The sequence below is a fragment of the Leptinotarsa decemlineata genome, unplaced genomic scaffold, assembly GCF_025532065.1.
Source record: "Leptinotarsa decemlineata unplaced genomic scaffold, Ldec_3_MD MMD2_tig00026354_RagTag_RagTag, whole genome shotgun sequence".
NCBI lineage: Eukaryota > Metazoa > Arthropoda > Insecta > Coleoptera > Chrysomelidae > Leptinotarsa > Leptinotarsa decemlineata.
The window spans coordinates 19,070,227-19,084,716 of NW_027412702.1; the positions used below are offsets into that span (position 1 = coordinate 19,070,227).

General features: G+C 34.2%; 1 protein-coding gene across 4 annotated transcripts in view; it reads right to left on the reverse strand.

The window, feature by feature from the left end:
- LOC111503281 (uncharacterized) overlaps window positions 1-14,490 on the reverse strand; it is a 66,538-nt gene that overhangs the window by 1,525 nt on the left and 50,523 nt on the right. For all 4 annotated transcript variants that reach the window (XM_074184371.1, XM_074184370.1, XM_074184372.1 and 1 more), the window contains exons 4-6: window positions 13,611-13,736; window positions 10,723-10,831; window positions 5,224-5,365 (exon numbers count right to left, since the gene is read on the reverse strand). In XM_074184371.1, coding sequence (XP_074040472.1) covers window positions 5,224-5,365; window positions 10,723-10,831; window positions 13,611-13,736 — 377 coding nt within the window. The remainder of the gene's footprint in view (window positions 1-5,223; window positions 5,366-10,722; window positions 10,832-13,610; window positions 13,737-14,490) is intronic.

Consider the following 14,490-nt stretch of genomic DNA (forward strand, 5'->3'; position numbering starts at 1 on the left):
AGCTTCCACATATTTGTCTCGACTTCCGATATCACATGCCGAACACACTTCTCCCATTTCTCCTCTGTGACTCTTTTCAAAGCCTCATCAAAAAGTAGTTTGAGATCTGCAAATTTGGACGTGGTGTTATGCTGAGCTACAAAATTCTTCACATCCGCCCATATTAACTCGATGGGATTGAGTTCACAGTGGTATGGAGGCAGGCGAAGGACAATTTTGTTTTAGCCTGCTGCCATCTCATCGACTATATATTTTTGGTATTCAAGCTTGCGCTCCTTGACAATTTTTAGTAGCTGTACTCTTAGCATTGAGTCTTCAAACTAATATTCTTTGATCGCAGCCAATTTTGGATTTCAACCTTCTTTGAAGACGTTGTCGGAATCTTCTCTAACCGTCGCGAATGATAAGATGCATTGTCCATTACAATGACAGCATTATCCTCCAGATAGGGTAGAACTTTGGAAAACCACTGTTCGAAAGATTCACCGTTCATTTCTTCGTGATAATCTCCAGTTTTCTTCGACTCGAAACACCACAGCCCTTCAGCAACAAACCCATTCTCATTGCCGATGTGACAAATAATAAGCCGCTTTCCTTTACCTAAAATTATGAAGAGGTATGTGAGTAAATGAAACAAATCTTTTTATATATTGAGATTGAGGCAGGTCTTAATATAAATATAAATTTACCTGATGGATTTGTTAATCCGGTGGATAGTCCATCTAGAAAGGCCTTCCTAGATGAGGTCACAGTTTCATCGACCCGTACTTTAGGGGTAGTATGACCAGCATTAACCCAGGTTTCATCCATATAATAAATTGTTCTCTGTTGTTCCCTATAATATTTAATTTTGGTCAAATAATCTCTCCTCCATAACACAATTTGCTCTCTATCCAATAATAAACCATCGCGCCCTCGTTTTTTCCATACAAAATTCAAATGTTTCAATACTTCATGGAATGTTGACCGCTTAAAACTTGGCAATAAAACATCTTCACTTATTTCTGTGAGTACTTTGTCTATCGTGGGTATTTCATTTCTAAAAAAGTACTCATGCACTTTCCTCCTGATTGCATTTTTATCAGCATCATCTATTGATTTTATAATGGTTTGACGATTCTGATTTGTATTCGGTTTGGAAAATGTATGATTTTGTTTATATTCCCGTAAAACATTGTAAATCGAAGCGCAACACACTCCAATTTTATCGGAAACGTTCGATACGACTTCGTCGACAGTCGATGTCTCAATTTCTTCCATCTCTTTCTTGAACACATTTAAAATCACTTCTTTCATCTCAACACTCAAATGTCTTTTTTTGGATCGTTTCCTGACTGGACTCAGAGGATAGCTCACAGTGTCATCAGCAGTGTCTGTACTGGACATCTTGGAAAACAATTTTAAACAATTTACTATAACGCACGCCACACAAACACGCAAACGACTGATTACAACCCTGTGCTGGTACCGAACTCGTACCAAGAAGGCGAATTCACCAATGAACGCTGCCCTTTCCATCTGACACTGGGCGATCACGTGATCACGCTTCGGTTTTGTTTTGTTTTACTCTATCTTGGATTTGGATAGACTATAAGTCCTTACAAAAGCGCGGTTCGTAAAAACGCAGTGAGAAATTTCCGCCATTACAGTGAGAAATAATTTATCACTGTTATCACGATAACCCAAGTCAGTCATGAATTGTTACGTGTCAGATTGATATGACACGTTCTCTATGTTGACTACGCTACGCCGACGATTCGCGTGCAATATCCAAGTAGCCCATTGTCGGCGTTTCCATAACAACAAAACTGAAGCACTGCTCAATTATTGCTGTCAACTCACCCAACGAAAATAGTTTTATTGTTGATTGTTATAGTATAAACAGTTCAGATTTATTAAATATTGAATATAATGGAATACGAAGATTTAGAGTTGGAAAATACATCTCCAGAAATTGTTCAGAAAGCAATAGATGTTTGCAATGATTTGCTATCAAGCACATCAAGAGAAAAATATGAAATCGCTTACAGAAACTTTATGGACTGGAAAATGAAAGCCAAGGTAAATTCTTGTTCCGAAAATGCCTTGTTAGTTTATTTTGAAGAGTTGTCAAGCAGATTGAAATCTTCAACTTTATGGTCTCAGTACTCGATGCTGAGGAGTACCTTAATTATAAAAACTGTGTTGATATATCAAAATACGTAAAACTACGTGCATTTTCGAAACGCAAATCTGAAAAATATGCTCCAAAACAGTCATAAACATTAACTAATTCAACAATTTTCAAAAGATGCACCTGATGAAAAGTATTTGCTGATAAAGGTATGAATTGAAAACTTCTAAATTGTTATCGAAAAAGTAATGTTTGGTTTTGTTTTCAGGCTGCTTTAGCTATTAGCCTCACAGGGACATGCCATTGTAGAGAACTGCGAAAATTAAAAATTGATGACATGGAAGATCTTAATTCGGCTCTTTTAATGAAATTACTCCTAGAAATTTCACAGTCACAGGAGAATTCTAACAAATTACCAAAAAATATGTGAAGCTTCGACCATGCACAAATGGAACACGTTTTTTTTTTTTATTACAAAAATAGCAAATGTACGAAACAGCCTATGGGGATGAATAAATGAGGCACCATGGCGACACAAATAGCGAAATTTTTGCAATTACCGAACCCTGAATTATATACTGGCCACTGTTTCCGAAGGTCATCTGCGACTATTTTAGTTAATGCAGGGGCAGATCTTTTAACTTTAAAACGCCATGGGGGTTGGAAATCCAGCAATGTTGCTGAATCTTATATCGACAACTCCATAGCTAACAAAAAAATGAAAATTTCTAAAAGTATAGTAGAATCCATTCAGCCTCCAACGCCATTAGAACCTGAACACAACAATGCTGTAGAAGCTCAGTAGATACGTTTCCCCATCAACTTCAACTTCGACCGCAGCTAATATTTCAATTATCGAAAACATGTTGAAACAAAACAACCTATCAAGAATTATTTTTACAAAGTTGTTCAAATATAACTGTTAATTACTATTTTAAATAAAATATAATATATGACATACAAGTATTATTATATATGTATTTCAATTTTCAATAGTTGAAAACAACGTGACCGTAGAAAAAGTACAGTGTACAATGCGTGAGAAAATGACATACTTCTCACTTGCTTCATTTGCGGCACTCGCCTTCGGCTCGTGTCAACAAACTTCTGCGTCCGTGAGAATTATGTATTTTTCTCACTTATTGTACAATATACTATTGATGTCAGATAGATCAAAAATTTATAAATTTTTCACATATAGTCAGTGGGCATACTTGAACACTGGCTGTAAATCAAATCATCTTAAGGAACAATTCGTTCAGGCCAGTCTCAACTCCCTACATTGTAGGTTAATGGACTGACACCCATCAGAAAACAACTATCCCCCTGGCTAATACCACGAAGGGCGTTGAATTATATCCGACAGGTGTTCAGTGCAGGATTCTTCACTGAAGTTATTCCTGCATATGCTGTTGGCGGTACAATAGCCGTAATAGATTTTCAATTATTGCAACACAGTTGCAGACCGGTTTCGGGCTGTTTGGCCACTCGTCAGTGCAAGATAGTGCCTATCATCAACATAAATTCGATGATTTCCAATGATTGGAAAATAGAATTCCTTCAGAGTATCATTCCTCGAACTAGGCTGAAGCGGACAACAAACAACAGGTTCATCATCGTCCCTAACTAGGTAGGAGGTTCACTGAAAATATATATTGGTGACCATTTGATTTTGGAACAATAAATATTAACCGTGTGGGAGAAACTATCTCAGTGAAATTTCATGGGTACATCAGTATTTATTTGTTATAAAGTAATAACTCAATAAATATTAATAAAAGATGAGGTAACTGATTTACATGATCGTGTATGAAATTTTGAGTAGAAAGTTTTTAGATTTCTTCTCTAAATGAAGAAGAAAGCAATTGAGTTCAACATAAACTATTTGTAAAGATGTGAGTATGTATGCAAATTATTTTCGAATACGAAACAGAAGAAGCCGCGAATTCCATGAAAGAAAAGTACATTCTAAACAACTACTTTCAAATGAACATTGAATTATAGAAAAATCACTTTTACCTATTCAATCGCATATTTTCATTCGTGTAATTCAACGTTCAAGTTGAAGTAGTTATTTGGGAAGTGCTTTTTTCCAGTTTGTATCATAAAGTAACTTCTGTGCATAATCTAAACATCTTTGTTAAGAGTTTATTCGTAGCTTAATTTCTTTCTTCCTTATTTCGAAATTTTCCCACATTTTCTGTTTGAAGATAGAGAAGAAAAAAGCCAAAGTTTTTCCCAAAAATTATCTCTCCTAAAAATTATATCTCTTTCAATTTGAACATGCATGTATTAATCCACATTTCATATATATAGTTACTTACTGCGAGATCAATATAGGCAACACACTCATCAGCAGGTTGCAAAGGTGAGAGTATATCGTGTAGGAATTAAAATACGTGTAGGTACAGGACCGGAATTGGTAATTCATAAAGGTTTAAATATGATTATCGTTCTTTTCATTTAATGTCGTTTTCTGATTATTTTTTCAATATGTATCTATAATAAAAAATAACATAACAAAAATTCACTCGTTGACATCGAAAAATGACGTACCGAAATGGAAAAATTACAAACAACTACTTGTTAGATTTTACGATAAGGAAATATATTTAATAATCAGGGATTCATTTCCATATATTGTCAGTGAAAGTTGTGTGACTTCTTAACTACTCCATTAAAAATTGAAACTAGTTTATGGATGTATCATCTGGCTTTCTAGTCTAAAATGAAATTTTATCAACGGAAGTCATCACATTTTTCAATCAGTCTGATTAATTTACAAGTACCCGTGGTGCTACCTCATAAGATTTTGAATAATCTGTCATAGGGTGCATAAGAAAAATACACAATAATCGTAACTACGAAAGTTTTGAAATGGATTGAAACGAGACTTTCTCGTAAATTATTTTGTTAGGGTAACAAGATCTGTTAAAAAATCTGTTTTCACGTTAAACAGCTCTCGCCCCCTACGAACGTCAACTCTCAGGAGTCGAAACTTGTGCGAGCTAAGGATTACTGAGGTCTTACCCTTTAACGTGTGATTCCTAGCGCGTTACGTTTTCATCATGAACTTCCTTCATTTGAACAACATCAACAAACCAACTTACCTCAAATTTCTAAGTTGTTCGATTGCAGCTGGGGTGTATTGGTTGTAGACTGGTTGATTGGAATTTGGATAAATGTTCATGGGAGGTTGGTACTGGTCTTGAGGCAATTCATCCGAAACTTGGAGGTAACCCATATAAGGTGCTGAAAATATTTTTATCAATAAGCAAGGTCGTAGGCACCCAGGAATTTATTCTTGGAGGGTTAAGTGCTTGAATTTTGAATGATACGAAAGTTTTGTTCTTAGAGGGTCGGTATAATATAATGAAAAAATTGTATGGTGTCGTCAAGCTCATTTCAAATGTTAGTGACGTCACGACCATCCTTTCTACTCGATTTTAGAAAATTGTAAAAAATATAAAACAAGATACTACTTTTTGGGAAAGAAAGTTTTTGGCTTTCTACTACTCCATCTGATACAAAAAAAGGGATGAGAGAATCTTCCAAAGAAAGGAAGGAAGTAATCAATTTGAAACTCTATACATGAATGTGTAGATCATGCAAAGAAGTAACTTTCAGACACAAACTGAAAGAAAGTCCTCCTGAAACAGCTACTTTCATATAAACATTGAATTACACGAAAGAAAATAATTCTTTCGAAACAAATACTTCTATATGAACACTGAATTATACAGAAGATACTTTTCTCTACTCAGTTTGTATTTCAAACATTTGTTGTGGAATAAGAATCAGATATCATTCACATGAGTTCTACTTTGAATGAATGGTAATAAATTGTATCAGATGGAGTAGTAGAAAGCCAAAAACTTTCTTTCCCAAAAAATTAATCACTCCTGAAAATATAACTCCTTCAATTCAAGGTACTACTATTATTATACATGTAGTTTTTACATATCTTCACACATTTTCTAATATCAGTGTAAATGTCCATTAATATCTATGATTTTAAAAACCAGTTCTTTGAAATTTTATCGTGGTTATGTGAAATTGCAAAGAAATGTATAACTACAAAAAATTCAACGGGATTTCAAACACTGTATTACTTCGCCAAAGAAGCACAAAAGGGCCACATATTTTCATTATTTTCATTTTTGTGTCTTGGAGATTTCGACTCAAAATTCTAAATTTTCAACGTAATTTCGAAATTTCGGACTCAAAACCCGAAATTTCCATCTCAAATTTAAAATATCGAGTTGACCCTTATAATTTTGTATCTTGATTTTTTTTAAATGATTAAAAAGTACCCATTTTCATCACACATTCTGAACATGATTTATTGTGCTTTCCATATTTCAGAAACTATGAGATGTTCAAAAACTATACCGGTTACTTTCGGCTTCACGGCTCAGGTTTTTGATTTTCAAAACTGTATATTCTATCATTTTTTTGGTTTACAAGCAATTCTAGATGAAAAGTTTTTACACCTATACTTCTTTTGATGAGTTACTTCTGATATTGCATACAGGTGACCATGTTCGGACACTAACTAATCTAAGATGGTGTCAAAAAATGGCAATCGAAAAGTTTTATTGAATAAGGGTAGATAGAAATAAAATGAGTTGGCAAAATCACATTTAAATACTTTCAGGTACTTTTGAACCGGCGTCAATTTCTTGGCAAGCACTTTCCGAAACAAGGATTTTTGATCGAATCTAACGATATTATCTATTTTTATTAGGAAATTTTGAGCTAATTTCAAAATTTTCAGTTCAAAGTAGAAACTTCGATATCATAGTTGAAATTTCGATTTCAAAATAAAAATTTTGAGACTGTAGTCAGAAATTTTAAACGAAAGTCGAAATTTTCAGACAGAAATCAAAATTTCGAGTTCAAATTTCGACTTTCAGAGTCCGACTTTCCAAGAAACAAAAAATATGAGGCCCTTTCGTTCTCCTGCGTATTCTATATGCTTTGTTTAATTTTAATATTCATCAAAAACTGTGTGGTACTTTTATTAAGCTTTCATATATCCACTGTTCTCTTTCCCTAATATTTGACATAATCCATCCTATCAATAACCTAAATCAAACAGGATATACCGAACAAAGCAAATTTATAACTCGTAAAGTAAACCTTAGTCATACTCCTAATAAAAATTGGAACAGAAATTGAACTATTGCCGTGCTATTTGCCTACTTTCAATAAAGCCGTTTACGTGTATTTTCGAATGATGTACGACAGCACACCTCTTATCAGGGCTTATCATCGTCTATTTACACAGTACTTCAGTTTTTATCTAAATATAATATCAGCGAAGGTATATTATGAAATAAACTTATTGCGGAGCAAAGTATCACTCATTGTTTCTCATTGGTAATATGACGGGTATCGTGGAAAATTTCCCTGCTTTGTACTATCCAAGCTGAATTTAGGAGAGCTCTGTAACAAGTTTCTCGAATCCACATATTTCCACAAATATAATGGTTCTGGAAATACCAAACTGCTTTGGGTTTCATGTATTTGAAATCTAACAGAGGGGATTATTAGTGAGACTACACTTGTTTCGAGTTTTTCCTAGAATAGTTACCACATTGGGTAAAAACATTATATTAGTAGGGTGGCTTTACACTCAAAAAACATCAAACAAATCTAACCTAGTCGATATAGAAAAATATCATTCAAAAAATTATGAATGGACTGAAAAATAGAAAGTAAAATTTTTCAGTTTATCCTTACATATATAGTTTTTTCAATAAATTGATGGATGTAGCCGTTACTACGTGGTAGGAGATCATGATGAAAAGAGAAATGAAAATTTCTATGTTTTTTACCACTTTTATTTGTAACTAACGTTACTGCAGTTTCGTCCTATATGGACATTTTCAAACTTAAACAATAACCAGTAACCAATATGATACCAATAACATTTCATTTCTTTTTTTATTATAGTTTTTTATTATGAGGCATAAATGAGATTATATTTCTCATTAGATCTCGAAAAAATTACTAGTGACCATTGAATTCGCTTCTCAATCTGCAAATTGAATATCCAGGAAGAGTACAAAGAAACACACAATACTCAATAATTTTGGCAACATAGTATCAGTCCCAGTAAGTTAGAAGCATATGGAAAACTTTCCTTTTATTGATCTCAGATCAAAAATGTGTTCGATACACCTGGAACCTAAAATGCATCCTTCGGTTATTGAATTTTCTCAGGTCGTATACAAGGATCGTCAAAAGAGGTGAATGTAGCTCAAGAGTAAAGTCCCTTCATTTTTGACAATAACTATTATAAATCATTATAGGAAAAGTTAATGAGATTCGAAAACCACGTCAGATAAACAATTGCATCAATTCGCTATGGAAAACAAGGTTTTGTTTTTCACGAATATTTCTACGTTATAAATTAATTTTAATTCTGTTGATTTCAATAATATTTACCTCTTGAGAATAATGAAAATATTCCTTGAGAAACATTGTTAATTGATGGAAGGTCATATTTCAACGTTATTCATTATTCTGATCATATTCTTTCAATAACGATATTCGATTGTCAAAAATACAGGTAGGTTTATACTTTTCTCAAGAGTAAAATTCATATTTTAAGACAGACCCGAAAGAATTTGATAACTATTGATTGTAATGGGTGATTTTTTAAGAGGTATAGGATTTGATTTTCAAAACAACACAACAAATTTGAAAACATATATTTATTGGGATCGATAAAACAATCAATATAATTTAATGTTTGAAGATGATTTCATGCAAATGTTGTCCGCGGCTCCGCTTTAGATGGCCCATGCGCAAGGTCCAATGCTTCAATGTTGGCTTCCAGAGCGTCAGTCGTTGCTGGTGTATCCCTGTAGACATGAGTCTTAACATGATCCCACAAGAAATAATCCAAGGGCGTTAAATCACACGATCTAGGCGGCCAATTGACGGGCAGAGGCGGCTCTTAATTGGGCCATTGTTTCGCGTGCCGTGTGGCTTGTGCACCGTCTTGTTGAAACCACATGTCAGACATGTCCAATTCTTTCATTTTGGGCCATTGTCGTCTTTGAAGAAGTACGGCCCGATGATGCCACCGACCCATAATCCACACCAAACAGTGACATTTTCAGAATGCATCGGTAGCTCTTGCAATGCTTGTGGCTATCTTCACTCCAGATGCGGCAATTTTGTTTGTTAACGTATCCATTCAACCAGAAATGAGCCTCGTCACCGAACACAATTTTTCGATAAAAATGTGGATCTTCCTCCAACTTTGCCAGCGTCCATTCACCAAATTTTAGACGATGTGGGAGGTCATGTGGCTTCAATTCTTGCACCAGCTGTATCTTATAAGTTTTTACATCCAAATCCTTTCGCAAAATTTTCCACGTAGTGGAGTAACAGAGACCCAATTGCTGCGAACAGCGGCGAATCGACATTTCACGGTCATTACGAACACTGGCGAATATAGCCGCAATATTTTCTTCGGTCCTCAGTCTACGTATACGTGTTTGTGATTCAATATCCAATAATGTAAACTGGGTTCGAAATTCCGTCACAAACTTCCGAATAGCTCCCTCAGTAGGCCAAAAAAACTGCCCATAAATTGTAAGAAGTGCACGATGCACTTTCTTCACCGAATATGAATTTTGATAATAAAATTTAATAATTTGCAGGCGTTGTTTATTCGTATGTCGATTCATGGTTGAATTGTAGACCAAACTGAACAAGTTTGACAATGACACAAGACACGATTCACGCGTGATTTGTCAAAAACAGTGTTGCCAAAAAGATACCAGCAAAAAATCACTCATTATCTTGCATTGCAATTGCTTGCTTCTCAAAAGTTTGGAACACTGTTTCGTACCAGAAAACTGTAAACACCTCTGCAACTTTTGATGCTTTATAAAGCTCAGATCAGACGTTCCTTGGAATATTGTCTCGTGTATGGAACTCCGCCTCTAAGCATACCCTGAAGCTGCTGGGTTCTATCCAGAAAAAAATCCATGCACCTGATTGAAGACACGAACGTCACTTGCAACCTTGATAGTCTGGAACATTGTAAACAAGTTGAAGATTTGTCTCTCTTTTGTAGATACTTTCACGGGAGGTGTTCAAATGACTTTGCACGTTTGATTCCACCAAGAGCGGTACATACCAGAAATACGCGACGGACTGTGGCTGCTCATCGTTTTGAGGTTCAACTCAGTACACCTCGAGCATTACTGTTTGGGAACTCTTCCATTTGGAGAACTGCGTTTATGTAGAAGAAACTTTCTGAGAACGTTTTTTCAAATGAATTCAATATCCAGCGATTCAAATTCAACTTGAATCGCTAATTTCGCACAGGCACCGCTCTCAGAGAGTCTTAAGGATTTTCCTGCAGTGCTTGTGTTTTATTCTTAAAAAAAATTGTGTTACAGCTCTTGCAGGACTTTTCATGAAAAATAATCTAAATGGTTTCAACTGAGACACACTGTATTTTTAAAATAATTCAGATGACATAATCTAAAAAGATATATTTTGATAGTATCAAGTTTCGAATATCTTCAATAATTAGTACCTACTCTGTACAAACATCATTTTAAACTCGATTCTGAACTTACCCAATCTAACTTGATTCGATGCTCCTGCGCTAGAAACGCTGGAAGAATTCTTTGGTCTTCGTTTACGTGTCTGGATGCCTTCTTTTTTCATACTGATCGGCCTGTTAACCTGCAGTGATAAATATATTTTCTAGATAATCTTCCACAGTTGAAAATTATCTTGTACGTATAACAGATAGTGTATCTCGTATTTACAAGAGATTTTTGTTATTATTATTGCCTCGTATCAAAAAAGATAACTTTTTGCGTATATGAACCCCGGATATGACCTGATATTTTGAAAATTATCTGATACTCCCGTATCGTATGAATACCGGGCCTATCTTAGATTAGTGACAGACGGCTTGTCTGTTTTTCATTGAAAAGTTATCTAACACCTGTTTGGAAAATTATGTATTTATCATTATTCGAAAGAAGATTTCGTTTACTATCGTAGAGATAGGCTGTATCATATTGTAAACTCCCAACGCCAGTGATTATTATTTAGAAATGTTTAGAGACGAGATGAGAACAGGTGAAAACTGTAAATGGGGTTGTTTTTCACTAAATTCCCCTCTATCGCGATAAAAAATCAACCCTCATGTGGGAAATCGACCATAAAAGGGTTTAATAGTCCTAGTTGATTTATTTTTGCAAAACTATGATGAGAGTCAATGAATACACTCTTAAATAAATATTACTGGAGTTTTATCCCAACACCAAACCGTTATTTTAACACCTCGACACGTGTTTCGATCACCAAGTAATCATCTTCAAGAGGAACATTAAACTTCCTCTTGGAGATGACCACTTGGTTTTGTGTTGGAATAAAACTCCAGTAATATTCATTACTACATCAAAGGTTCCAAACACTGCATCACAAGTACACTCTTAGATGTTTCTTCACAGTAACAGAAAAGGGTTGTTCGTAGATGGTTGTGACAAAAAAAAACTGATATTGGTTTTAACGGTTTCTCCTTATGCACAACGATAACGTAGGGTTTATCTTAACCTCAGATTAGGTTAAAACAACCTTGTCCTCGAGGTTTCAGCAGAAGTTGAGCAACTTTTTTGCTGTTTTGGCAAACTATTTACTCAAATAATTTGAATGTGCTATTAATCACTGATAACGACAGAGATATTTAACCAAAAAAACTTTTGTTGATGTTCCTTTTTTTCAATCAAGTAAGAAGATGAGTAAAACTAAATACTAACATGCCTTGTTTAAACGATAGATTAACTTCGGTAATGGTTAGCCCCTAGACCCCATTACCTGCAATTATGGATTATAAAAATCTAAACAAGTTATAAGGATTTAGTTGTAGTCATCACCTAATGATGCTAATTTGGTTAGAGATACAGCTGACGAGAGACAGTACATTCTGGTATGAAAAACGTGTTTTCATCAAATCAATTGCTTCGGTTTCACCAAATGTATCACACGAGTCATTAATTACTTCATCGAAGTCATAAATAATCTTTCTGAAAAATAAAAGGTACCTTAAAATCAAACTTCAGAAAGACAGAACTCTATCTGGCATAACATTTATCAGAAGTTGAAGTTGACCAACGTGTTTCGTCTTTTGAATGTCGTATCTCTCTATTTTCTTTGTTCTTTTGACAACATACATCCATATCACATGTGTAACCTGACATAACCTCAGTACTAGTAATAGTACTATCAACATACTTTTGCAAAGAAGAATATTATCCTCCCACCGATAAGATTCACTGTTTGATCTGCTGAACTTATTGAGGTGACACCTCTTTTATTAATACTTCTGTTATTAAGTATTACATTGAATGAATGTGTGAATGTTTCATTTTCATCGTAATTCTTTTTTCTTGTGACTTCCTGATAGTCAGAAATAAGACCTCCTAGCTTTTCCCAAAATCCTTTGTTATTTTTGCAGTAACACAATACAAACGTGTAAAGCTTCAAATTTCTCAATGGTGTGTCTCCTTTGAGTCCATATGATTATTACTCGATCTGAAGGTAGTGATTCGTCATTTCCGGGAGATCAGTAGTTGATCAATTATTGTAAGATGATATTAGAGACAACTAAGGAACACTTCACTATATTTGAGAAAGGGCAACTTAGGAAAATAGTCAACTCCAATATTTTGGTACAATGAAGAGGACTATCTTGACAACGATCACTGTAATTTATGTTACGAATATTGGTTCAGCAATAACAGTTATTTCAGCTAAACATTGGAAAACATTCAAATAAGCAACCGTGAATAATACAATGGAGCATAACATCTCAAAAGTTTGCATAACCTTTTGTGTTAACAAACATATATTTACCAAAATTAATTCGTTCCAAATATTGACGGGTAAAATTCGTATTTATGTATTCAGAACTAATTTCTTGGAAGAAAAAAGTTTTATCAGACCATAAACTTGTGTATTGTGTTTGTGATGTGTGTACACAATTTCGTTAGCGTTACATAAAATTTCTTTTATTTGCAATTCACTTATTTAGAAAATCTGCGTAAATACTTGTTAGTAATATTCCTCACAACATACAGGAGAACAGTAAAAAGAACACATAAAACAACTTCATTCGGTCTTTAATTTCAGATTGATTTCGAAAGCATCAAAGGTATGATAAAAAGGGCAATGATAATGATACAATCCATGATTATGTTAAGTTTTTCAGAATTCATTTTTTTTTTAATCGAAACAAAATTCAAATCAAACAAAGTGTACGTGAGATATCATCGAACATTTGTATTCGTTTCAAAGACCTTTTGATGCCATTATGTGGAATATAACTATCTCCTGAACTATATATGACTTGTCATTATTGGTGTTGTTTACAACTAGTGTTAATTATCTCTATTTTCTTCAGATATCATTAGAGAGTAGAAATCAAACCTATTCTGAAACAATCTGTACTTACATTGTGTAATTTGAAGTATAGTCCACATGCATTACATACTGGTTCCCCTTGATTATTTCGTCGCCAAAGAGTTGTTGTATTTGTCTTGCAGTTCGCACACTGGACTCCGTTTCGTCTGTTTCCCATCTGAAATATCTATTGTTATTGTCTTCACCATCATATAATGGAACCAAATAGTGAGTTAACTGACTTTTTTTCAGAAACGCGTTTACTTTCATCTGCATTTAACAATTTTGATAATGTCCCATCTAAAAATCATTGTTTCCATTACCTACAATTGAATTGACAACTTGGATATCCGTGATTTTATACCCACAAGATAAAACTTAATATAAATATCATACTAATTTTTTCAGGTAATGAGAAAGGTGATGCAATAATTAATTTGCGAGGTAGTTATTGATAACAAAAAGCAATAATTCTGCCTTACAGGAAAATGCAGTGTTTAATTGAACAAAATTTGAAACTCTCAACATGTTCTGATTCTTATGGAAAAAGCTTACTGTTTCCTGTTTCATATCGTTCTACTTCCATTTCATACGATTTGATTTCCCCAAATTGTATTTTGAAATCCGTAAAAAGAACAAGAAAAGAAATTCTTCCACCTTGATGGAATTAACTGCTTGCCACAGAAGTGTCGAACCAAGGATGTTTATATGCCTTTTACATCAACTACCTCTGAAGTATTTACTGATGCCTGCAAAGTTGACGAAGATATCGTCAAGAGATTCGAAAAGATCCTTGACAATTTCATTTCACCAATACCTTGAACAAATCGACAAATTGTTGAAAGGAGTCGTTTGTGTTTAAATTCATTTGAACTACCATATTTTCTACTCCATGGAAAAAACTTGCATTCATTCCTTTATTTTGTCAAAAA